The sequence below is a fragment of the Panthera uncia genome, chromosome B1 (genome assembly GCF_023721935.1).
Source record: "Panthera uncia isolate 11264 chromosome B1, Puncia_PCG_1.0, whole genome shotgun sequence".
Taxonomy (NCBI): Eukaryota; Metazoa; Chordata; class Mammalia; order Carnivora; family Felidae; genus Panthera; species Panthera uncia.
In genome coordinates this window covers 178,308,789-178,336,661 of record NC_064811.1, presented here as the reverse complement: position 1 = coordinate 178,336,661, position 27,873 = coordinate 178,308,789, and the positions used below count along the sequence as shown (strand labels likewise).

The 27,873-nt window shown below is 37.0% G+C and overlaps 1 protein-coding gene and 1 long non-coding RNA gene across 7 annotated transcripts in view; both read right to left on the bottom strand.

Moving 5' to 3' along the window:
* TUSC3 (tumor suppressor candidate 3) overlaps positions 1 to 27,873 on the bottom strand; it is a 277,933-nt gene that overhangs the window by 68,121 nt on the left and 181,939 nt on the right. For 5 of the 6 annotated variants that reach the window (XM_049631696.1, XM_049631693.1, XM_049631695.1 and 2 more), the window contains exon 6: positions 25,011 to 25,100. The exons of the other annotated variant lie outside the window; for it this stretch is intronic. In XM_049631696.1, the coding sequence (XP_049487653.1) occupies positions 25,011 to 25,100 (90 nt within the window). The remainder of the gene's footprint in view (positions 1 to 25,010; positions 25,101 to 27,873) is intronic. 6 annotated transcript variants of the gene reach the window in all.
* Positions 9,506 to 20,604, bottom strand: LOC125923421 (uncharacterized). Its single transcript, XR_007458036.1, has 2 exons — positions 9,724 to 20,604; positions 9,506 to 9,664 (listed from the first exon to the last, which is right to left on the bottom strand). It is a non-coding gene; the product is annotated as an uncharacterized LOC125923421 (long non-coding RNA).

Sequence of the window (27,873 nt, the reverse complement as noted above, 5' to 3'; positions counted from 1 at the left end):
TGCCATCACCATGGGAGTAAAGCAGTACTACAAAGACGAGATGCACGAAGACCTTGTTTCTTCCAATCTATCACAGAGTAATGCTCAAGGGGGTCAGGATACAATCTTCTGAGAAAGTTTTCTCGGGCAAGAGTTATTTTAAAGGCAGTTCGGTAGCTCTATCATGTTACAAAAAACTGGTTACATAAAGACTCTTCTAAATTTATGTGACTTAATAAACACATATATGGTACAATCTGATTTAACACATATCATATTCATCTTGGTTTCTAAAAACGGTTTCACAAAAAGGAACAGTTTCTGAATTGGACATTTTTTCTTTTTCTTTTTTTTTTTTTAATTTAAATATTTATTTATTTATTTATTTATTTTGAGAGATAGCGCAAGCACAAGAGGGGAAGGGGTAGAGGGAGAGAGAGAACCCCAAGCAGGCTCTACACGGTCAGCACAGAGCCTGATGTGGGGGTCGATCTCACAAATTGCCTGATCATGACCTGAATCAAAATCAAGAGGTGGAAGCTTAACTGACTAAGCCACCTAAGTGTCCCTGTATTGAATTTAGAAAACAATAATTTAAGAAGTCTTATTGCTTAAATATTTATGTTTAGAATACCTCAAAATTTAGTTTATTTTTGTTCAAAATATATATGTAAAAAAAAAAAATCTACACCACCATAAAGTTCCACTCACCATAAAAAGCTAGGAAAATATTCCAGCAATACTGCTTTTCATCACCAAAATACTGTGTCTGTTCTCCTTTGGAATAATTATCCTGGTGGATTATGGCTCTAACTCCTGTCTTTAAAAAGGTCAGGAAAAAAAAAAAAAATCATGCTTCCAGGACATTTTAAACAATCTTTGAACAACTGGATCATAAAAACACAAAAATGTAAATAACATAGTGATCAAATAAAGCCACAAAATATGGAATGCCAACTTGCTCTGCGGCTTTGGGCAAATCACGTAACCTGTTCGGGTTCTAGTTTCTTTACCTAAAAATGTACATGATTAAGGATCCTTCCCATTGCAAAGTCTATGATGATGAAAAACTAAAAATCTACGATGATAAAGCTGAGTCACACAGAAACAAAGATTGCTTATTCTGTCTATTCCCAAACATCCCAAATCTGTTGCAAAAGAAAAAGGAAAAGATGGAGGGTGGCAGGAATAGAGATGGGGAAGAGGAAGGAGGGAAGGGAACAGAAAGGAAAGAAAACTTCCTCCAACTGTCATTCATGTTCACCTTGGTACTACTCCTGGGCCGTGTTCTTCTGAATGGGGGCACATTTGGTGTGGGATGATTTTCATTGTGAGTATCCCACACGTTGCAGAACATTTTGCTTCTCTGATCCTTGGTCTCTAAATGTCAGTCATGATAAAAGCAAAAATATTTCCCTGCACTTCCAAAATGCGTTTCTGTGTTGGGTGAGGAGGGGCAGTATATGTGCTATGGAGAACCAGTATGTAAGCAAAGAACAGCTTTATTAGTTGCCATGAACTTAATGAAAGCTAAGCTCTGTGGCTGTCTTTTTGTAAAAGTGATTCTTGAAAAATGTCAGTTCATCTCATTCCTCTGCTTAATATCCTCCCGTCAGGACAGCCTCCCACTCAGATCAAAATCCAAAGTCTCTCCCACAGCTTATGGGGCTGTGCGACCTCCGCACACCGACCCGCACTCGCACGGCTGCCCGTGCCCCTGGAGGCTGGCAATCGGGCTAATCTCCTGTATTACTCTCTCCTTCACTCACTGCCAAGGCCACGCTGCTTCGTTGCTATTCCTACAGAACATGAACCATGTTCGCACCTCAAGTTCTTTCAATTTGCTGCTGCTGCTTGTTCACTCTCTCATCTCCTTCAGGTCTGTGCTCAAATGACCTCTTTTGGGACAGGCCTTCTCGTACCACTATGTACAAAAGCATTCTCCCCAACCCCCAAGCGCTCTGCTTCATTTTTCTCGAAGTACTTAGTACCACCTGACATACTTGCTTTTTCATTTGTCTGTTTCCCCCCACTAAGATGAAAGCTTCCAGAGGTTAGGAGATTAATCTGTTTTGTTCACTATTTAATTTGCAGTGCCTCGCCAAGATCACTTAGCAGCCAGACAAGGACAGTATCTGGCACACAGCAGACCCTCTTTAAACTTCTGTTGAATGAAGACGAGGCTGCCCCAAACTGTCACTTTGAGCATCACTGACAAATATAAAATACATACGTGTTAAAAACAAGACTGAAACTTCAGCTTCTCTCACTCATTTGCAGCCTAAAGTAGGCTAAATTTGAAGGGGAAATTCTCACTTAAAATAGCTCAGAGAACGAAATGAATAGTGTCTTTTTGTAAAAGGGTAGTCCGAACGTAGTATTTGTTTTACCTCTATTAGCAGGATATTATACTCTGTAATTAATTAGGCTCACGTCACACGTCTCTTTAAAGTTTACAGCTGCACTAGTGTCCCCCGCTACTTCCTCTACAAAGTCCTTGAATTCGCAGACGTCAGAAAGACACTTCCTTCCCTAAGCGCAGCAAGCCGTGCAGCTCGAATGGGACTGTTGTCACCATGTGGGGAGTCAACGGCAAGCATCTTGCCAGTTCTGCCTCTTCCGGGATCTAAATTAAAGAGTAACAAGATAGCTTCAAGGCTGCCTCCTTTGCACAACTGTTTGCGGCTTCAAAAAAAGAACTAGTAGACTCAAGTATGTTGTACCTCTCCCTAAGAGTTCATTACCAAAGGACAGAGGCTTAGTTAAGAAAACGAGAAATCCAAAAGCTGTCTGTTCCTTTGGACTTCTGCTGACAATATTTTCAAATCTCCTTTCTGAAACCATTAAAGTGTGTGAGGCCGATCACTTCAGAAACACAGCTACATTTTCTCTCTTAACTTGCAGGAGTGGTGACTTCTTGACTCACACAACCTCATTACAAACACTCTGTTACACCGCTCATTTTTAGCGGGGGCACCGCTATGAAGCCAAGGGCAGAATGGTCTTTTCTGAATTAAGAAACAGGGGCGATACACTTCCACGGATCACGCACACAAACGGGCACCTTCAGCCCCACTCTCTGCAACTGCACTCCTGGTAGTCTTCAACCGTGCCGGGTAATGCTGAAACCAAATGAATCCGGACTTTAACCTGAGTCCGATGTAGCTATCAGAAAAGCTAACAGAAAAGCTAGCTGTGTTTTTGTTAAGTGTTGTGAATTTCTTTTAGGTAATGTAGGTTTGGTACCCAGAAATGAAATGCTTGGACTTCTCCCCTGTTGGAGAGACATGTGGAGAGCGGTATCCAAACTTGGGCAGCGCAGTTTCTCAGCGTGGCACTGACAGACTAGAAAGCAAGAAAGACACCGCCGTAACCAGGATGGCGAGGAGTTACGACATGAAGGAACTGGAAATCGGCGGCCTAGGAAAGTCCAGATTTGAGATTCCAGAGTGCGGGGAGGAAAGGACCAATACTAGTGTTAGACATCACAAAGAAGAATAGCTCTCAGCTCCACAGAAGAAACATCTTCCCAACAAATAGAGCTAAAATTGGCTACCTGGTGAGAAAGCAAGTGCCCTACCATCCAAATTGTTTAAGAAGCTCAGTAACTATTATTCAATACGGATGTCATAAAGGGGTTTCTCACTCAAATAGAGGACTCTGGCTTTAATAACTTCTAGACTCCCTTCCATCCATAAGAACTATGAAAAGTCTTCGAAGAATAAATGACAAGGCAACGTGTCTATAAAAATAAAAACCCTTCTCCCTCTCTCTCTGACCCTCCCCCGTTCATGCTCTGTCTCTCTCTGTCTCAAAAATAAATAAACATTAAAAAAAAAGGGGGGGAGGGCGCCCGGGTGGCTCAGTCGGTTGACCTTCCAACTTCGGCTCAGGTCATGATCTCGCGGTCCGTGGGTTCGAGCCCTGCGTCGGGCTCTGTGCTGACAGCTCAGAGCCTGGAGCCTGCTTCAGATTCTGTGTCTCCCTCTCTCTCTGACCCTCCCCCGTTCATGCTCTCTGTCTCAAAAATAAATCAACATTAAAAAAAATAATAAAAAAAATTAATAAAACCCCATTAGCCCCTGAAAACCGAATCCCTTTAGTTTTACTCCACACACACCCTATTGGTTCCTTATATAATGGTTCTTCCATTCTTATCACATTGTTACTACCTGGATTGCAGCCTTAATAACCTGAAATTCATCAAGAGCCTCTTAACTTATCTGTGAGAACCGAGACTATCTGTGTCAACATGACTTAGTAGTTTGTCCAAAGAAATCTTTGCCTGGCAAAGATAAGACTATCCACCCAAAAAATAACCTCACTGTTTGCTTCAGGAAATTCTTACAGATCAATTGATCAGAGACAAGAGTCTGAACACCTGGCCAAAGCACGTACTTTACCATTCTCGCCTCACAGCGTCCAACAAACCTAAACGGTTCTGTACAGAACTTTGCCTGATCCAAATCAGATCCTGTGTTAAAAAGCCTATCTTAAACCATCTGAGTCCAGATCCCAAGATCTTATATTCTCCCATTCCTACTTATGCGACACTGAAATGACTTTCTTATGCCAAGAAGTTCTATTACATTTAGCTTTGCTTTAACAACTGCTAACAAGGACATGGTGGGGAAATCGACATCTCTGTGCACCTACTTTGACGATGACCCACCAACCACCTCTGCACACCCAGAACAGATGCTATATCTACTATAAAATTCCTTCCTAAAACATTACTTTTAATATACTGTCCTATGGTTTAAAAATGTTAATAGTAAAATATATACACATGGACAAGACGCTTTATAAATCACTTCAAATATCTCAAAAACATTGTGTAAAGCAAAAATGTCCAGACACATACAATATTTTTTGTTTTGTTTTGTTTTAAATTCATGTGCAGGCAAATTAATTTATGGTGATGAAAATCAGTGGCTTCCCATGAGGGGGAGGGTATTAATGGAAGAGGACCTAAAAACAACCTGTAGGAGAATACAAATGATCTATATCTTGACTGTTGAAAGATACATGTATTTATCAGAGCCTGTCAAGTTATGCATTTAAAATCTATTACACTGTATATTTTATAACAATTTTTAAAAGTCAACTTAATTCTTTTGTGAGAGAGTGCATGTGAGCAAGGAGAGGGGTAAGGGGAGGGAGAGAGAGCATCCCAAGCAGGCTCTGCACTGTCAGCACAGAGCCTCATGTGGTGCTTGATCCCATGAATGCTGAGATCGGACACTTAACTGACTGAGCCACGCAGGGGCCCCTAACAGTCAAATTAAGACTACTGGTTCTGAGGCCCCCTGAGAAGCCCAATTAGTTAAGGGTCCGACTCATGATTTCAGCTCAGGTCATGATCTCTCCATTTGTGGGATGGAGCCTGCTTGGGATTCTCTTTCTCCCTCTATCCCTTCCCCCTGCTCACATGCATTCTGTTTCTCAGAAAAGAAATAAAAGCACATTAAAAGAAAAAGACTAATGGTTCTGGATAAGATGGTTAAGTATATTTTCTCCCTGTTCTTCCTGTAAATACTGCCCTAAATCCTGGATGTCATACATAAAACAAACACAAAAAGACTGAGAAAGGTAGAGAGAAAGAAGCATACAGTCTAGGGATCTCAGGGACCCAGGTTTAACACAACAGTGAATTCACTGTTTTTTCTTTGCACTTGATGTATTTGGGAATGGATGATATTGGAGAAGCCAGCAAGCCAGAAAATGTCTGTGGGCTCAGATACCACCCCCACCCCAACCCGATCACCACAAAAAAAAAAAAAAAAAAAAAAAAAAAAAAAGCTCCGAAGCTCCAAGAAAAGCCTGATGTTTACAGCCAAAGGACCAGGAAAGGTGCAGCCTAGCAATATGACTTTTAAATAAACATTCTCTCAGGTCACTCCACCCAACTCTTACCTCACATTATCCCATGACTTTCTACTCCTCACAATATTAACACCAAATTACCACAAGGGTTTCAAGATGCTTCATAATCTAGCACAAAGTTATCTTTGATAGCCTCCTTGCTCAATCAACACTTATAGGCACTAATCCACAAAATTACTTTGTTCTCTGGACAAGGCATGTGGCCTTTGCTCATTCTGTCCTATTTTGAATATACTTCCCATTTCTCCCTTGACGAAATTTTACTTTTCCTACAATATTCAGCCTTAGGGAAAAGGTCTTTCATAACTCCTTACTCTGTGCTCCTGTATCATTTTGCTTTTATCACGATTATAGCTCTTGTCACACTGTATCAGAAACGAACTATAATTTACTTAACCTGCATCCTTGACTAAACTGTGAAATTTACAAACGTGAGAATTAAGCGCAGAATATTGTGATGACACCAGAACAACACAGAGTAAAAGGCACACAGCAGTTATTCACGGAACTGAACTCAAATGATTTCAAAGGTAAATATTTCTGGTGGCATAGCATGGTGAACTTCATTTTTCCCGAGTCACTGCCATTAGTTTCCTAATTTGGATTAGGAAGATTAGGAGAGTATTTGGATTTCAATGGCCTCAGATACTTATTATATCATCATCTAGGCTTACTGCAGTCACTGTAGTCTTGTTCTTTTTTTTTGCATCTAAGAAATGTGCAAAAGACAAAGTATTCAATCTACAATTAATAATGAATTCTGTACAAGTGTTTTCTACAAGTAGATTGCAGCATTACAATACTCTACCTGGACCCAAATCCTGCTTATGAGCTAGCAAGACATTTTATACGGGGTTTTGTTGTTTACGTCATTCTTCAGTGGCGTTTGTTGCAAGGACAACCACTTGGTGGGCGAGAAAAAAACAAAACAAAACAAAAAAAACTTTAAAAGTTCTATTTTACCTTTAAGTGCTTTGTATTAACACTGAAGTAGATTCTTCCAGTGCCTTTAGTTATAGCCTAATAGAAAGTCTCTGTTCTTTATGACACTAAATGAAGTCTTAAAAGGCACAAAGCATCCCAGTGGCTTGTCATTCTTACCTAAACTCGTAAGGCGGTGGGGGGGGGGGGGGGAAGTCCTATGCAATCAGAATCTAGAATTCATTAGAAAACCCAACTATAATAAATAATGAAGTTTCATCCTGCATTTAAACTTCTTTCTAAAGCAATTATTACTTTTTTTTTAAAGTGTATTCTGTGCAGTATTTTTTCCCACTTTATTGAGATAAAGACTTGTAACACTGTGTGCAACCCATGAATTTGATACGCTTATATACTATAAGGTGATTAACACCACAGCATTAGCTAAAACTTCCATCCTGTCACGTAATCACCATTTCTTTTTTTGTGGTGAGCACATTTAAGATCTTAGCAACTTTATAAGATACGGTATTTTTAACTATATTCATCCTGCTTTAAATTATATCCCCAGCATCTTACACATCTTATAACTGGAAGTCTACATCCTTTGCCCAGTAATTCCCTGTTTCCCATCCCCAATGCTGGTCACCACTGCTCTGCCCTCTATTCCAGTAGTATGCATGCTGTCCTCTTAGCTATGCAGCCCTACTGCTTTTTCACCTTAAAATCAACAGTATACACTGAGGGAAACACTGGTGACAGTGGCACGTAGTTTGTGGTCATCAGTAGAATCTGTATATAATGGGTCTCTTTGTCCACTCTGAACTTCTGATTCTAGCTTTAATAGTCCAATGTTCGAACTAGATTGAGCTAACCGGATGAGACAGCTTAATTAAAGACTGTGGGGTATGTTGTTGGGTCTTCATTTAGCTATTAGCTTTTTTTTTTTATTTATTGAAATTAAACATTTGCAAGTGCTTGGGTGGCTCAGTCGGTTAAGCCTCCAACTCTCAATCTTGGCTCATGTCATGATCTCATGGTTCCTGAGATCAAGCCCCGCGTTGGGCTCTGTGCTGACCGCATGGACCCTGCTTGGGATTCTCTCTCCCTTTCTCCCTTTGCCCCTCCCTCGCTCGTGCTCGTTCTTGCTCTCTCTCAAAATAAATAAACATAAACAAAATTTAAAAATTAAACATTAAACATTTGTAATGTTTGTTAGTGTTCATATTTTCATATATTAATTACAGAATAAAACATATCTGCAAGACCTAAAAATGTTACTAGAATGAGTTTCACTGTACTGAACTTAAGTTTAAGCGTATACAGAGTGTAAGGAAAATAGATAGTGCACTCAGTATGATGCTGTGCTGATTTGCAAGTTTGTTTGTTTGTCACTATTAAGATGCTATGTAATAGCACAAGCCAAGTACTAATGGTTCACTTAACAGCATGAAAGCCATCACAAAAGCAGTTATTACTGTGTAGCTAGAGGGAAACTATACAATGGTATGGTTACGTGGGACAGAAAGGTATTCTCTGTTAAAAAAAAAATCATCTTCAATAAAATGCATTCAGTGAAATAAGTACTTACTATAACTCCCAACATATATTAACTAAGTGTTGTTTTTTGTTTTTTTTTTTTAATTTCCCAAGATCGCACTTTTAGCTGCTGCCTGAGGACTGCTAGGGGTTTACCATATAAAACCCAAAATATTTTGCTGCCTTGAAGTTTTAGTTCAGTTGTGAAAGAAACGAAGAGCTGTGCCCTCTGTGTACATGCAAAAGCACTGTATTGCAAAAATGGCATGCTGCTTCATCTAAAATTTATCCTCAGTGAAGCACTTTTTGGGGGCCCCTGGGTGGCTCGGTCAGTTAAGGGTCCACCTTCAGCTCAGGTCATGATCTCACCATTCGTGGGTTTGAGCCCTACATTGGGCTTTTAGCTGACAGCTCAGAGCCTAGAGCCTGGTGCAGATTCTGTTTCCCTCCCTCTCTGCCCCTCCTCTGCTCACACTCTCTCTCTCTCAAAAAATATATATATACACATTAACAAAAAGTTTTTTTTTCCAAAAAATGGAAGTACTTTTTCTGTGTCTCAGGCAGCCATGTTGTCTTACATTTTCCCCAATTCCTATACACTTTTATGCCTCAGGGATCTTGCATATGTTAGCTTTTTGAAGGACGCATTTTAGTCCTAAGTTATAAATTGTCTAAAACTTATTTAAACTAAACATAATTATCTTGAATGAAAATATTTACAAGGGTGTTGGGTAGTTTCACGGTAATCTTCCTACCTCTACCAGAGACAATGTCAACATACCATTAAAGTTTTTAACCAAACACTTAATCATAATCAACATATTGAAGGTACACAGAAACCTTACAATAGAGTTTGGAATTGGGATTCTGCCCTTTCACTTATTCATGTTTTTATTTTTCCATCCAGTAAGTATTTCTAGGGAACCCATTAAATGCTAGGTACTTTATTTGCCTTCGTAGTGCCAATATATCATGGAGCTCATAGACAAGTGGAGAAATGTGATATACAGGTTTGCCTAAAGTCTCAGTCAGTAAAGCCTTACCTCTTATTGCCCTGCATGGTAACAGAACCTAGCATTGTTTTATAATTTTGCCTCAGTACCACGGTCACTTTGTTGGTATGATCCTGCATCTTACATCTTGCAAGCTTTGCCTTAAATCTTCTTATTGTTTGTGTCTAGTTGGACTTGGGTAAAACTTAATGCCTTTCTCCCATCTGTTGCTGCTATTCTATGCCTCCAGCATCACATCTGCACTCTTAATCCTCAACTCTGACTGACCTTGATTCATCATCACATATCATTATAATATACACTCTTAATCCTAAACTCTGACTGACCTTGATTCATCATCACATATCATTACAATATACACTCTTAATCCCAAACTCTGACTGACCTTGATTACCAACTTCTGAAACTAGCCCAAACTATCCCTACACCTACTTTAAACTGTTGCCGCTTACAATCCTAGCAGTTGTGTGGGAACCTGGGATTTGTATCCTTACTTCTCATCAAAGCATTTCACATATGATAGATATTAAATGAATAGTTGAAAAGAGGACTAAATCTTTCTCTACCAAAAGGAACTCAAACTGTATATTCACCCTCTCAAAAATATTTATTTAAAACAATGGTTTTCCCTCTAAGGTTTGTTTGCACTTCGTAATTAAAACATTGAAAGCACATACACAGAAGATAAAAGAACTATAAAATGTGTTTTCTTATGTCACACTTATACTTATTAATCTAACATAGTTAAATATTCTGAGAATCCAGAATAAGTGCAGTATCAGAAACAAAGAAAACAGAAGACAATCCCTTCCACAGAGAAAAGGATATATTACTTTCTAACTGGTTCATAGTATTTAAATTTTTCCAATTTGAGAAAATTATTTAGTGCATTGAAAAGAGTAATGTGGTTTTTAAAACCCAAGAAATTATTCTCATCCTACCAATAAAATTGAGTCTGTTATATTAAACATAATTCATAATGGACATACACATTCTAGTTTTAAAAAAGCATTTTAAAGTTTTATCTTTACAGCTTCAAAATAAGACCATGAGAGACTCTTAAAAACTGAGAATAAACTGAGGGTTGATGGGGGGTGGGAGGGTGACGGGTATTGAGGAGGGCACCTGTTGGGATGAGCACTGGCTGTTGTATGGAAACCAATTCGACAATAAATTTCATATTAAAAGTAAGACCATGTAAATGTCAATAACAGAGTAATTCCTGTTTAATGCATGATTTTTAAACATCATTATATTTTGATTCTCTAAAAAGCTCATCAGTGATTTAAATACAATTAACTTTTCATAAACCTGGATGAAATTTACATTCAAAAGTGACTTTAGTATATTATATTGCCTTTAGGTAAAAGGATTAGGAGCTATGGGAAAACTCATAAAATTTAAGTATTAGCTTCAGTAAAAAATGTCTTAATGTTTTTATATTAAGGAAGCTTTATCTATTTATTTTTTTTGTAAAGTCTTAAGTACCACCAGTCACATATGTCATAAATACTTATCAAAATCAAGAACTAAAATATACTGTGTCACTTTTATATTAAAAAAAAAAGGTCACAGTAGCATTTGATCATGTTGTTATATTATGCTTTAGTTTATAAATAAGTTCTCAAACTCCAGAATAATTAGTAACTCTAAAGGGAAGAAACGATAATATGCACTGGTGAAATTTCCCATCATTTTGGATGAGTCATGCTCAATATTTTAAAATAACAATAGATCTCTCACCTGCTTCCTCCTTCTCCCTAAATGTTATTAAACTTGTGGTGTCACTTTAGCTAAAAATTAAAATAGTCTAAAGCATGTAAGAATAGCACGTAGGTAGAAAAATGAGTCATATATTTTTTCTGCTAATTCTGGTTTATAACGAACACATAATGTATTTCATTTTGGAATGATGTTCTTACTTTCTCCATATTTCTAAAACCCTTTCTCTCTCCTAGTTCAACTGTCCCTTTTTGATAAAGCTGCTTCTTTATGTCCTTGGACACCTATAAAATTCTTCTATTCAGAATGGCCATGACACGTATTTGTCTTGTTTATTCCTTTCAACTTTATATTTTTGAACAACCATGTCCACTAATAAAATTAAAGTATCTTGAGTACAGACTGAAATGTTACTCACCTTTATAATCCTCTTTAAGACTGTATGTACATGAATGAATGAACAAGCCAAAAAATATGCACACAAAATGACCAAACCTCATGGATTTATGTACATTTTTTTCTGTATTTAGGTTACTAATGCTGCCTGTGTTTCCGAGATGTTTATAAAATGTCAACGTTTTTGCTTTGGTTTGTTTTTTGCTTATTTTCAAGTTAATCTTCAAAAAGTAAGCGCTTTATCTATCTATCTATCTATTTATTTATTTATTTATTTTACTAGCTAGGGGAACACTAAAATAGTATAGAGATGATTATGAAATTATTTCTTGCTGTATAACTGTATATATGTAGTCTGCTTAATAGGCTACCTATACAGGTGGCTGCTTATTCCTTTCGTGCACTACAATTTAACCCACTTGAAAGATCCTGGACTTGTTCCAAGTGTATTTAATTTGAACTTACCCCAAATTGGGTAATAAAATAGAGTTAATATATACCATAAAATGCTTTAAAACAATTTTAAATTATTGTTTGCCTCTACTATAGTGTATACTCTTATTTTATCCATGAGTGTAACTTTTAAAAAAAAAAAAATTAAGCTTCATTCCTGAAATGAATTTTATAACAGATGTAGTGGCAGAGCTGCTGTGTTAATAATGCAAAAATGCCTTCATTCTCTCCCAAGGAAGCAATTACTGTGAAAAGCAACATTTTATTTCTGCCAAGGAATAAAATTATTGTGTCCGACATCACATCTCACAAGAACCTGTCAAAAGCCTTGAAAGTTAGGTAACATTAGTTTCTTTTCACTATTTTTTTTTTCGACAATTGCATTTTTCGAAAATTGTCATTTTTTTTTTTTTCGACGAACAACAAAAGGGAACACTGTGAAGTAAGTTGCCACTCACTGTATATCTGGAATTTTTCTGGCAACTTATTTACTTATTCAATCTTTAAGTTACAGTTTCAGGTTCAAAATGTAAACAGTGAGTCTTCAGGAATCCTTTCCAGTTAAACGATACTGCATCATATACCACTGTACTCTTTCACCGAAGTACAGATCTGCTTAGGTTCAAGTTAATTGAATATGCAAACTAGTACCCACAATTTATTCGCATCCACTCAAACTTCTAAGGGACCAAAAATGGGACAGCCTTTTTTTAAAAAAAAATAATAGTATAAAAAGTGTGTAAGATTGCACACATATTAAGTACTCTCTATCAATTTCTGCTGTTCTTAAGGAGTCCTACAGCTTTTCGATTCACACAAAGTATGTCAAGACTCACGTATGAAGAAGAAACGTCTGAATTATTATTATCGTAATCTCTATGGCACCTAAATTGTTTGGAACTGTTGTATCTCAAAATAATATCTCTTGTCAGGTGATTGCAGTATCTGACAGTGCATTTTGATATTTAGGAGATTTTCCCTGTACCTTTCCCTCATTTTACATACAAATTGTTTTTTATGCTTTGGATTGTGGTATGCCTTCATGATATTCTTGTATCGTTTATATTTTAAGTTTTTATAAGTAGAAAAAAATTATTTTTCTCCATTTTGCTTATTGGTTAATATATTAAGTTTTGAAAGCATGGATGTCTTCAATATATATTAAACAACTAATGGGTTTATTAAAATACACAAACAACATACCTGCTAAAGGGGTACTATCCAAAATCTATAAAGAACTTATCAGACTCAACACTCTTCCCCAAAAAACCAAAAACCCAGTTAAGAAATGGGCAGAAGACTTGAACAGACACTTTTCCAAAGAAGACAGCCAGATGGCTAACAGACACATGAAGAGATGCTCAACATCACTCATCATCAGGGAAATACAAACCAAAACCACAATGAGACTCCACCTCACACCTGTCAGAATGGCTAAAATTAACACCACGAGAAGCAACGGGTGTTGGGAGGATGCAGAGAAAGGGGAACCCTCTTGCACTGTTGGTGGGAATGCACACTGGTGCAACAGGTCTGGAGACCAGTATGGAAGTTCTTCAAAAAATTAAAAATAGAACTATCCTACGATCCAGTAATTGCGCTGTTAGGCATTTACTCAAAAGGTACAAAAATACAGAATTGAAGGGGTACATGCACCTCAATGTTTAAAGCAGCATATAGCCAACAACAGCCAAACTACGGAGACAGTCCAAATGTCCATCGACTGATGAATGGATAAAGGAGAGGTGGTGTGTGTGTGTGTGTGTGTGTGTGTGTGTGTGTGTGATGGAATATTGCTCAGCCATCAGAAAGATTGAAATCTTGCCATTTGCAATGGCGTGGATGGAGCTAGAATGCATTATGCTAAGCAAAATAAATCAATCAGTGAAAGACAAATACCATATGATTTCACTCGTATGTGAAATTTAAGAAACAGCAGATAAACATATAGGAAGGGGTAGGGGGAAAGAGAAGAGAGGGAAACAAACCACCAGAGGCCCTTAATGGTAGAGAAAAAACTGAGGGTTGATGGAGGGAGGTGGGTGGAAGATGGGTGAGATGGGTGATGGGTACTAAGGAGGGCACTTGTTGTCAAGAGCCCTGGGTTTTGTATGTAAGTGGTGAATCAATGAATTCTACTCCCGAAAGCAATATTACACTGTATGTTAAGTAACTTGAAATACAGAAAGACAGAAAGAGGAAGGGAAGGAGCGAATGAATGAATATATAAGGGCACTCAAGTTTAATGTAGCATTGGAACCAAAATCATTTATACCTATCTTGAAAGTTTACAAATCAGGAAAAGTTCTGTCAACACTCATCTAGTGTTACATGGTTCCAAATATATCAAGTATGGGAGAAATAATACTAGGTGTGAAGCTTATGCTTCTGAAACATTACTTAATAGTGTTATACATAAAGAACCATGGCTCTTCATGTGCATCTGTCGACAACTCGTATTCCCCATGAATAGCCCAACAGAGCCATAATAGGATGAAATAACACACAAAACACTCTGGCAAGATAAAAGAGATATGGCATGTGAAGTGAAACAGTATTTCTGGGGGATAAGTAAAATACATGAAAGCATATTAATGAAAACATACAGTGAACTTTGATGAAGTTCTTAAACACAAAGAAACTGTGCACCAATGTCCACTTCAAACGATCCTGGATGTTAATGGAAGTTCTCCAGAACTTTGGCATTAGGGATCCTTTGCTTTGCTTTGTAATTCTGTTTCAAGTTTTGCATTCTGCTGAATCTCTACCAGTGTCATAACCAGAAGGAAGGATAAGGTGTATCAGGTGATCATGATACATGATACATGATACATCATCATGTAAGGTGATACATCAGGTGTATCGTCTTAACCCTGAATCTCTCTCTTCTGTTTCACTATCATCTTTTTATAGTCTCATCTTGGGAATAGATACAGACTCATTCCCTTTGTTCAACTGTGTGTATGTAGGAGGTATTTATTTGATGCAAGAAAAAGCCATTCAATTCTCAGTGGCTTTTTAAGCTCTCTGCTCATATTCTGAATGGCTAGCCTGGTTTTTAATGTTCTGCATTTGATATTTGTCATGCCTTTACAGTTTAACACAAGAACATTCTCTTTAATCTACTACCTATAGATAGCACTTTGCTTAACTACATAATATATCCTTTCCCCTTGATAAGAAACTATAAGGTGGTACCATTTTCTGATACATATATTTTGTAATTTTCTAAATCTCCAAAACGAGCACTTATTATTTTATGATCAAAGGGTAAATTTTAAAAGCAAAGGCTGAAATACAAGAAGGCAAAGTATCCTATTTCAAAAAATAATTAGAAGAATCAGATAGTAAAGAAAAACAACGTGGAAGTAAATGATAACTTTTTTGGACTACACCTAGCCTCACATATCTTTAAGTCTCTAGGGCCTTATTAGGCCCTGGTCATATTTAAAAGGATCATGTTTGCCAAGAATACAGAGGTCTCATGACGTTCACCCCATATTTAATTAAGCAATCTTTACGCAGAAAATAGGAGGCATCATCCCTGATTCAGATTGTTCAGGGACTCAGATTTCTTAGCATTTCAGGCAAAATTTTAACATGGATTTTATCGGCAAGATTCAAACATTAACCACTGTTACTAACAATTTAGACATATATATTTAAAAATAACTGAGTCTAATTATCATCAATTTAGTCCATGAATGACTCTTTATCATGTTACGAGACCCACCATTCTAATTCTGGCTATATTACTCTCTCTTGAAATGTTACTTTTCCTCACTTGTAAAAGACCTGCTCTCTCTGACCTCATAGTATTGTTACTCAACATCTATTAGCTACCTCACACCAAAGCACTTGACATGTTATATCCTAGCATTTCCTGGAGTGTGTCTAGTAGGTACGTTAAGATGGAGGCAAAATTAAGTTGAAAGGCACCAGGTTAAACAAAATTAAGTAAGTTTTTTTTAATCAATGAATATGTACCATACACTTCTACATGAATAATATCAGACGCAGTGTTTACCAAACGTGTGATGAGGAAAAGATTCTAGAGCAGCCTATTAGGTAAGTTTTATTATTAGACAAACTCATCTGCAAAAAAATATGTGGTAGAGTTGAACTCAGAATTATTAGCATTCAAAGCATGTATTGTTTGAAGCATGTATTTAAAACATTTTTCATTATTTAAGCGCCATTGAATATTATTATATTACCTTCCAGTGTGTAACATAGTGATCCCCTACTTATTAACATGATGAAATGAACACAGTAACAACTAGCTACAATCTGTCACATAAAAAATTGTTAAAATATTGTTAACTGTATTTCCTATGCGATACATTGCATTACCCTAATTTCATAATCAGAAGTCGGTACCTTTTAATGCTCTTCCCCTATTCCACGCATCTCCCAACCTCTCCCTTCTCCCCTCTGGCAACCATCCCCTCTGTTTCCGCTTTGTTTGTTCATTTGTTTTTTAGATTCCACATAGGTATTTGCCTTTTGTCTTGCTCTGACATACTTCACTTAGCATGATATCCTCAGGGTTCCTCCATGTTGCCAAACGACAAGAATTCATTCTTTTTATAGCTAAAATTCCACTGTGTATGTGTGTACATACCACAACTTTATCCATTCACCTAACAGGGAACACTTAGACTGTGTCTATATCTTGGCTGTTGTAAATAACCCTGCAAGAAACATAGGGGTGCATATGTCATTTCAAATTAGTGTCTTCTTCTTTGGGTAAATACCCGGAAGTGCAACTGCTGGATCACACAGTTCTATTTTGTAGTTGAGAAACATCCCTACGATTTTCCACACTGGTGTCACCATTTTGTGTTCCCATCAACTGTGCATCAGGGTTCCCTTTCCTCCTGCTAACACTGGTTATTTTCTGTCATTGTGATACCATCCATTCTCACGTGTCTGGGATGATATCTCTTTGTGGTTTTGCTGTGCATTTCCCTCATGATTAGTGGCTCTGAGCATCTTTTCATGTACCTGTTGGTCATCTGTATGTCTTCTTTGGAGAACTGTGTCTGTTCAGTTTTTAAATGGCCCATTTTTTAAATGGTATATTTTTTCTGATACTGAGCTGTGTGAGTTTTCTATGTATTTGGGATATTAATCCCTTATCAAATATATCATTTGTAAGTATCTTCTCCCATCCAGTAGTTGCAATTTCATTTGTTGATGATTTCCTTTGCTGTGTAAAAGCTTTTTTGCTTGATATAGTCCCGTTTGTTGATTTTTGTCTTTTTTGCTCTTCTCTAAAGAAACAGATCTAAAAAAATATTGCTCAGACCAATGTCCAATACTATGTTACCTTTTAAGAATTTTATTTTCCAGACTTATATTGAAGTCTTCAATTCCTTTTGAGTTTATTTTTTGTATGGTATAAGAAAGTGGTCCCATTTCATCCTTTTGCAGCTGTCCAGTTTTCCCAACACCATGAAGAGACCATCTTTTTCACCATTGTATGTTCTTGCCTCCTTTGTCAAAGATGAATTGACCATATACACATGGGCTTATTTTCAGATTTTCTAATCAGCTCCATTGATTTGTGTGTTTTTGTGCTCATACTACAGTATTTTGATGACATAGCTCGGTAGTACAGTTTGAAATCAGGGAGCCTGATACCTCCAGCTTTGTTTTTCTTTCTTAAGATTGCTTTCTTGGGGCGCCTGGGTGGCTCGGTTGGTTAAGCGTCTGACTTCGGCTCAGGTCATGATCTCGCGGTCCATGAGTTCGAGCCCCGCGTCGGGCTCTGTGCTGACAGCTCAGAGTCTGGAGCCTGTTTCAGATTCTGTGTCTCCCTCTCTCTGACCCTCCCCCGTTCATGCTCTGTCTCTCTCTGTCTCAAAAATAAATAAACGTTAAAAAAAAAAAAAATTAAAAAAAAAAAAGATTGCTTTCTTTTGTGGTTCCATACAAATTTTAGATTTCTTTGTTCTACTTCTGAGAAATAGGCCCTTCGTATTTTGATAGGGGTTGTACTAAAGCTACAGATTGCTTTGGGTAGTACAGACCTCTTAGCGTTAATTCTTCCTACTCATGATCACGGTGTATCTTTCCATTTGTTTGTGTTTATCTTCAATTTCTTCTGTCAACGACTTCACAGAAGAATGTTTATAGAAGTATAATAGCATGCACACAGAAAAGTTCCTATTTCACAAGTTTACAGTTAGATGAATTTCACAAACTGATAGCACCTGTGAATATATCACCTAAATGAAGAGACAGATGTCGAGAAGCTGTCTCATGTCCCATTCTAGCTACAACTCACACAGCTCAAAGGGACTACGACTACTTTTCTAACATTTAACACACAGATAAGTTCTGCCTGGTTGTGAAGTTAAATACATTTTTTTTGTGCCAGGCTTCTTTCACTTAACATTTCATTGTTGAAATCAGTTCTTTTTGTTCTAAGTAAAAAGTAGTTACATACATTCCACAGTTTGTACTATGATTTATTTAATCATTCTGTTGATAGACATTTGGGTTGTTGCCACTCTGTGACTATTAAGAATAATGCTATTAACATTTTGTACACTGCATTTGGCAATCATTTCCATGCATTTCTCCTGAATATACATTTATGAAATGAAATTTCAGGATCATGGGTAGGAGTCTGATCAGTTTTACTACATGCTGTCAGCGTTTAAATTGCTTGAACCACTTCCTATTCTAGTGACTGAAACTCTGTTTGGTATCAGTGCTATTGATTTTAATCATTATGGTAAATGTAGTGCAGCACCTTATTGTGTTTTAACTTTCACATACTTAATAAAGTAATAATAAGGTTGAAATCTTTTTCATATGTTTATGCTTCCACACAGTATTATGGTGTCACTGTAGCCATATATGTGTTCATAGGTTTGTGAAAACTCATTCTGTTAAATTGGTCTATTTGTTTATCCTTCAATGAATAAAATGCCATCTTAGTTAATGCGGCTTTAAAGTAGGTTTTGAAATCTGGTGACCTAAAGTTAGAGTTAGCTTTGCACTTCTCTTTCAACACTGTCTTACTGTTCTTATGCATTTGAATTTCCTGTAGATTTCCTAAAGTATAACTTGAAATTTAAAATGTCACGTGATAATACTGATGTATATCTAATAAATCAGTGCCCTAAGTAAAAACTGTCAGTCTGAAGGAGAAAAAAAAATAAGCCTTTTAATAACTAATGTGGCTTTTGTGCTTAAAAAATGTAACACTAGATGTTATAAAGCCAAATTCTATTAAAAACTTACTTATACAGAGAAATGTCAATCTCATTATGTAATTAATATGTGGCACAAAAGATCTCATCATCACCCAGAATTCTATTTAGAATTTACAACCTCAGAGAAAAGCAGGAAAAAAAAATCCACTATTTTGGGAAATCACAGAGATCTTCATGGCACAATCCTAAAGTATTTACACAGTTACTTCACTTTAACATAACACTGAAATAATCCTTCATGAATAATTTTAACACAAATTCTTCTGACCACCTAAGATACAGTTGAAATAAAACATTTCTGTAACTTAGCAAAACTGAACAAAAATTACAACTCAACTAGCTGATCTTTGTGTATAATAGTTACCTACAAATAAGTCTTTAAAATGTGAGTGGAGGTTCCCTTTGTCATTTTATTCCATACCACTGGAAGAGGTAAATAGCCTCTTTATAATAACACAAATGCTACATGGTAATTTCTCTTTAGAAATGTAGGTTAAAATATGAAGAAATTACCAAAGAAGGATAGTGCTAATTTTTAAGTTATATCTTAAAATTTAAATACATCTATTATAAAGAAAAACATTCACTATTATCATTCTAATGAGCAATCATTAAAGTTCTGTACCAGTAACGATTTCATTTTGTAAAGCAAAGTTAATCTTCTATTTTGTTTCAGTAATATGAAAACACATTATTATGTAAATCAATTCATTAAAACAAAACTTAAACCGTAATTTCCTGTTTCACTGTATGTTGACATTATGCATATAAAAAGGCAGGAAGAGAAATTTTGCTGGAATATGTTAAAATGCAGAACAAGAAAAAAGCTACATACTCCTAGGCAACATTCAGCTTCCCCTTTACTCGATGCTATAATAAGCCCTTTCTACACTGCTAAGCAGTTAGCATTTCACGTAAACCTACAACTATAGCCACATCTCTCATGCAATTGTTTCTGTAGCAAGAAACTCCAGAATTTCTAAGACCTTTATATTTTTGTGAAATACAAGGGGGTGAAGAGTTTGGAACAGAATTCATTTTTTTAAATACCTTGGCTATGGTTTCAATTTCATCATTTCTATCATTTTTATTAAGTTGCTGAAAGTTACGATAAATATGTTAAAAGAGGTACATAAGAAGGAAATGTTTTTCCCTTTCAAAATACAGAAAATTCTCTTAATGTGTTCCTCTGAGCCATCAGAGTTCCTTTTCCTAAGAGCCACACCAATCTCTACCTGAAAAACAAATAATTTTCTAAATAAAGAAAATGTGTCTCTACTCTGAACTGTAAATGTTCCTGTCACATTAAGGTCAGTAACTGGTTGATGCTGAATTAACAGTGACATGTTAATCCTATTATTCTTCTGACTAGTGAGAAAAAAAATTAAAAGGAGAATTAAGATAATCCAATTTAAGAAACAAAAATTTCCCAGTATGAAACCTTATAAACATTTAATAAAACATTTATTGAGAACAAGCTAAATGCAAGTTGTAAAGATAAAAAATGGCTTAGGAGAAACTCTGTATGTCTAAGGGCTTGACTAAAATGGGATCTATGTCAGAGAAAGACAAATATCATATAATTTTACTCAAATGTAGAATTTAAGAAACAAAACAGTTGAACATGGGGTGGGGGGAAGAGGGAGGCAAACCACAAAATAGACTCTTAACTGCAGAGAACAAACTGAGGGTTGCTGAAGGGGAGGTAGGTGGGGGGATGGGCTAGATGGGTGACGGGCATTAAGGAGGGTACTTGTTATGATGGACACTGGGTATTATATGTAAGTGATGAATCACTTTAGTCCTGAAACTAGTATTACACTGTATGTTAATTATCTGGAATTTCAATAAAAACTTGAAACATAAAACAATAAAGTAAAAAATAGAATATATGAATCAATAAAAAAATATACTAAAAATGCATAGATATATAAGTGGACTAACTACATGTTAATAGATATATAAAGAAAGTAGGGAGCACTTCCAATGTAATTAAGAACTAACACATCTCAGCAGGATGGCAAATCAGGTGAGATCTGAGAGATACAGAGAACACTCCAGGAATGGAAGCAGCAAAATAAAGCATATATTTAGGAAACAAGCAACAGTGCAAACATGCTAATACTGAGTTTTTTTGCAAAGCAGTAGAGTTATCAAGGTAAAAAAGCAGAATTATAACAGTCAGGAAATGGAGAGGCTCTTGAGATACTGGTATCTCAGTTCCATACACATATTAATATTATACCTATAACAAGTTATGTTACAGGAATACTCATCTGGTAGCCCAAAATATTCAGCTATGAAGTGTAATGCCTCACATGCACTGAGTAAGCAACAGGTCATATCCACCGTCATCACCGCTATGAGCACAAACATTTTAGAAGCTTACTCCAGTAAACTACATGGAATAATGAACTACATGTTTTGTATTAACTACATGTAAACTACAGTAAACTACATGTATTAGAAAAGCAGTGGTTGAAATATTAATAGAGATTACAGTAAGAATGAAGGGTAGCAGAAAATGACACTTCAAAATATGCCACTGGTGTCAATGATGAAGTTTTGGGAGCATGGTGGGGTGGTGCAGAGCCGACGGCCAAGAAAGAATTCCGGAAGATGTCTTTGGTGCAAAAAGATAATTTTATTAAAGCATGGGGACAGGACTCATGGGCAGGAAGAGCTGTACTCTTCCTGGTTGTACACAACCCTTAGGGTTGTGATGGGTAACTCATTATACACCCTCAGGTTGGTTGGGAGGAGGTCAGGGATAGAGTTATGCTCTAAGAAATTTTGGACGCCAAGTTTCCAGGACCTTGAGGGGCTAGCTGTTGCTAGGGAAACACCACTTATCACCGTTTAATAAAACCTCAGTCATGAGACCCTTCAGATGTATATGGAGGCGGAGCATAAGCCTGGAGTCTGATTGCCAGCATATATCTTGGGGCAGTGAGAAAAATGAAGTAGACTTACAGGATCCTCCAGGTTGGGATAACGTTAAACTAAGGTTCTCTTTTGCCGCTGGCAAAGTGTCATCATTGAGGTAGCTAGCTCCTAGAGGGAGGTCACTCTGCCAGTTTCAAGGACTTCTCAATGGGCTACAGGTAGTAAGGGAATTTAGTTTTTCATTTGCCTTAGTCTCCCACATTATCATGGCCAAGCACTTAAACCCCATTCCTTTGTTCTTGGGCAGCCAGGGGTGTCCTAGGAATATCACACATATTCCACCTGGGGATAAGGCAGTGTGTCAGCCCATATTTTGCCCTCAGCTTGCCCCATACTCCCCCATCATAAGGATTATTTTGAGCTGAAGGCAACCAACAAGCAGATACAACAAAAGCATTCTGCCCTCCCCAATCTGGCTAAAAGCAGCATATACATCTACAAAGGTGTCCCTCCTCCCCCCTTACCAGGAAGGACAAAGGTAAATTTCTGGAGACAACTTTAGACCCTTATGAATGGAAGGAAGGCACCTGTGACTTAAATCTGCGTAACACATCTTACTTTTCCTGGTCACCTCCACAAAAGTGGCCTCCCCTCCACACATTTCTGTCTCTCTTTCACTAACGATGGTATTTGAGCATGTACGTTAAGTCATCTCTGTGTGTTTACAAATTTTTCCCTGAGTACCTCCTATGTATGCAGGCGGTATACATGTTAATAAATGTGTTTTTCTCTTATAATTATGTATTTTATTATAGGGATCCTAGCTAAAACCGCTGAAGAGTAGAGAAGTTACCACATTTCATAGGAATGTTGATTAATTTTCCATATACTTGAACAAATCGAACAATATAAAAAGCAATGCTTAATGCTTTCAACCTAAGGAATATTCTTTTAAAAGAATGTTAAAAGACAGTAATGATAAACTTAGAAGATTTCCTAAATTTACATGTTTAGGTATCATGAACATAACAGTGACCAAATCTTTGTGTCAGGACGTTCTTTATGTAATACGAAAATATCAGTGACAAAAACCGATAGAAAGTCATGCTGTCGGGTGCTTGTATCTTACTGGTGTCATGACAAAAGTCAGACACACACAAAAATAATACAAAATAAGTAGATAACACAGCATGTTAGAAGATGATAAAGTGCTATGAAGAAAAATTAACACAGAAAAGGGAGATAGTGCGGGCACTGGGGAGAAAGAAAGGACTACACTTTCCAACAGGATGGTCAGAAAGACTTGCTTGAAAAATATTTCCAATTATTTTTCTTTAAAATAATTCAATTTGAATATTAAAAACATTCAATTCTTCTAAGTAGTGACAGACTTCAAAAACATACACGTAGCAAAACCCATGTCTAAATGACAACGGCAGCTGAGCATCCAAAGAAACTAACTCTGACTCCGTATCATTGCCATCTTTAGGAGAAATCTCAGTACGTTCACAAAAATATGAGGCCAAATTGATTATTATGTAGTATCTAACCTGGCAATTAGCAACTAGTCCTTAAAACCTGACTGGGCAGTCAAGGAACAGGCAATTGAATAAAGTGTATTATATCCTTATATTATAGAGTTACACAAAGAAGTTTAAAGAAAGTCACAATGTAGGAAGAAGAAATAAATAACTTGTTGGCTTTAATATTAAACATATTTCAAGTATTGTGAGCAGTGAAGAATAAATCTCCTAAGGTTATGTTATCATCTATACTTATAGAGAATTTATAACTATATTGCCATATGAAAATTTTATTCAGAACCACAATTTTAGAAATTAAGAATTTATTATCCTAGGTGATTGCAGTAACATGGTTATGATTTTCAAAGGCCTTATCTTTTAGGGATACTTACTACAGTATTTCTGTATGAAATGAAATGACATTGAGCACTTCTTTCAAAAGAATCCAACAGCAGGTAAAGAGAATGGAGCGGGGGACTGGATGAAACAAGGATTGGTTATGAGCTAGTAATTGTTTGGCCATGGGTATATGAGGGTTGTCATGACATTATTTTCTCAAAATCTGTATGTTTTCCAATGAAAAAGTTACAGAAAAAATTACATTTTTAAACAGTTAATCATCACCAACCTAATAAATACTAAGCCCCAAAGATAGTTGATCTATTACAATATATCCCATTCACAAAAAAAAAAAAAAAAAAAACCCCGAAATAATCCTCCTGAAAACAATACCCTAAAAAAGGAAAGCAACAAAATAAGTAAATTCAGTAGTAGTTACTAATGTTAACTTGGCTACTGATTTCATTAATGTCACTTTTAATTTTGTAGCAAACAATTGTTAGCATTCTAATACAAGGACTACCAGAGTTCATAATGATGTTTTAATTACTCTCTCCTGAACCAAATTAAATTTACTACTGATAGGACAGTGACTACAAACTGTTCCTATTTCCTCTGCTGGCATTACATATTATTACCAGAGCAATATGTAAAGTTGAAAGAGTAGGTTATGAATGTCTATTCGATATGGTAGGAACACTAATTTTTTTTTCTTTTTTAAGTTTATTTATTCACTTTGAGAGAGAGAGCCACAGCATGAGTAGGAGAGGGGCAGAGAGAATCCCAAGCAGGCTCTGCACCATCAGCACAGAGCCTGATGTGGGGCTTGAACTCATGAAACCGTTAGGTCATGACCTGAGCTGAAACTGAGTCGGATGCTTAACTAACTGAGCCACCCAGGTGGCCCAGTACATTAATTTTCTTAAACAGCAAAGCAGTCCTCATCCCAAAAACAATATATTGTATATATGTGTATGTATATAGCAGAGGTAGTATTAGAAGAGAAAGAACAAACTTATAATTTACAAATAAAATCCTTTCTCACTAAATAGTAAACATAATTTCTGATCCCTATATAAACAAGATTAAAGTGCAAAATTTGGATGCTTAGAACACACACTTACCACTTGTCCATTGTGTGGGTTCTTATGAGCATACGGAGGTCCACGGATATGATTCCACATCTGGCCAGAAGTCATAGCAAAGACTATACACTGAAAAACAGTGTATATGTGAGTTAAAGAATATCAGAATACTGAATTTTAAAAATATAATGGTCATGAAACTAAATTTAAAAAATCATGTATCAGTTCACCCATTGGCATGATTCTCACTTACTAACTGTGGGACTTTGGGTAAGTTATTTATTTTCTGGCTTCTCATATTTATCTATAAAATAGGCATAAAAATCATGCTAAAAATGTTAATAATTAAATTCAATAACATATATAAAGCATCTGGCATAGTGGCAATCTGATATGTCCTAACCAAAGACAGTCCAAAGCATAGGTTATTAACCACCTAGATTCATAGTTGAAGGCAATTATATATATTATAAAATAGTGAAGATGAAGAATGTTTTTAGCCCATTTAAATATACAGACCTCAACTCAGAGAAGAAGGCAGTGGAGGAGGATGACTCTAGGTTCTTCTCGTCCCATGAACATGACTAGATTAACTATCAGAGCATCCTGAATACCCCAAAAATTGACCTGAAGACTGACAGAACTCCACAACTAAAGGGAGAGAAGAGGTCATACTGAAGGAAAGAGTGAGAGCGAGCGAGCGAGCGAGAGAGAAGGGGAAGGAGGAAGAAAGGGAGGGAGGGAGGGTAAGCAAGCGTGAAAAGGGGGAAAAAACAAGGAGAATGGTTTTCCACAGTCACTAGCTTAGAAAACAAGAGGGACTGAATTTCCCGAGTTCTTGCAACCGTGAGACCTAAAGCCTAGAGCTGTAAAGCTCAGAGGACTTGGCTGAGATAGAGCTCCCCTGTTCCTGGAGAGACGGCTGGCAAACAACCTGGCTGGAGCCATTTTCCTCCATCACCCCTCAGCATAAACACACACCACCTGCTGGAAGCAGCACAGCTCTGATGCTGACTGCTTACCTTGCTTGTTACACCAAGCCCCACACCCCTGCGCTCTGGTGGGACTGCCTTTCTCGGTCAAGCTTGCCTCAGTTCCAATGGAGCAGGCCCCCTCCCCCAGACCAGCACAAATCCCTGCTCACACCACGTCCCCCAAACAGAGAGTTCTGCAGGGCTTCAGTTCTGGTAGGGTGGCGTCCGGTCTCATTTCACCAGAGTTAAAACTTGCCGCATCTAGGCCAAGGACCAACCACTGCCCACAGCAGGCGAGGAGAGCCCCTGCAGACGACCAGCCTGAAGGCTAGAGCAGCCACAATACAACAGCAGAGTGCACGCACCACACACCAGAGACACTCCTTAAAGTGCTACATGATCTCCTCTTCATAAGGCCATTATGCTGAACAGCAGAAAACATAACGGGCTTTTCTAATACACAGATGAAGGCAGAGACTTAGACCAAAGTGCCAAGACAGAGGAATGTATCCCAAAGGAAAGGACAAGATAAGGTGACAGCCAGAGAACTAAGCAAAACAGATATAAGTAATGTGCCTGATGGAGAATTTAAAGCAACTCACTGGGCTTAAGAAAAGAATAAAAGGCATCAGGGAGACCCTTACCATAGAGATAAAAGAGTTAAAAAAAAGAATCCCTGAGAGATGAAAAATGTGATGACCAAGATTGGAAACAGGCTTGATGCAATGAATAGCAGGCTGGAAGAAGCAGAGGAACAAATTAGTGAACTAGAAGATAAAATGATGGAAAATAAGGGTGAACAAAAGAGAGAGAGAAGAAGAATTATGGAACATGAGAACAGACTTAGGGAACTCAGTGACTCCATCAAGTGTAATAACATTCATATTATAGGAGTCCCAGAAGAAGAGAGAGAAAGGGGGCCAGAAAATTTATTTCAAGAAATAATAGCAGAAAACTTCCCTAATCTGGAGAATGAAACAGACATCCAGATTCAGGAGGCACAGAGAACTCCAATCAAACTCAATAAATGGAGGCCAATACCAAGACATACTGTAATTAAATTTGCAAAATATACTGGTAAAGAAAAAGTCTTAAAACAAACAAGACAAAAGAAGTCCTTAACTTACAAGGTAAGACTGCTGAAGATTTCTCAACAGAAATATGGCATGCCAGAAGGAAGTGGCATGGTATATATATTCAAAGTGCTGAGTGGGAAAAATCTACGGCCAAGTATACTCTATTCAGCAAGGCTGTGATTCAGTTTAGAAGGAGAGATAAAGAGTTTCACAGACAAAAACTAAAGAAGTTCGTGATCACTAAATCAGCCCTGCAAGTAATATTAAAGGGGACTCAGAGTGGAAAGGAAACACCAAAATGACAGAAACAAGAGAGGGTCACAGAAATCTCCAGAAACAACAAAACAAGTATTAAGATGGCAATAAACACTTATCATTACTTTGAATGTAAATGGACTAAACACTCCAATCAAAAAATATAAGGTGTCACGATGGGTTAAAAAAACACTATAGATACACATATAGATCCATATATATGCTACCTACAAGAGAATCATTTTAGACCTAAAGACACCTACAGACTGAAAGTGAGGGTATGGAGAAACATTTATCACACAAATGGAGGTCAAAATAAAGCTAGAGTAGCAATACTTTTATCAGATAAACTATACTTTAAAACAAAGACTGTACTAAGAGACAAAGGGCACTATATCACAATAAAGGGGACAATCCAACAAGAAGATATAATAATTGTAAATACTTACGTGTTCAGCATGGGAGCACCCAAATATATAAAACAGTAACAAACATAAAAGGAATTAATCGATAGTAAGGCAATAAAAGTAGGGGAGTTTAACACCCCATTTAAATTAATACATCATCTAAACAGAAAATATACAAGGAACCAATGGC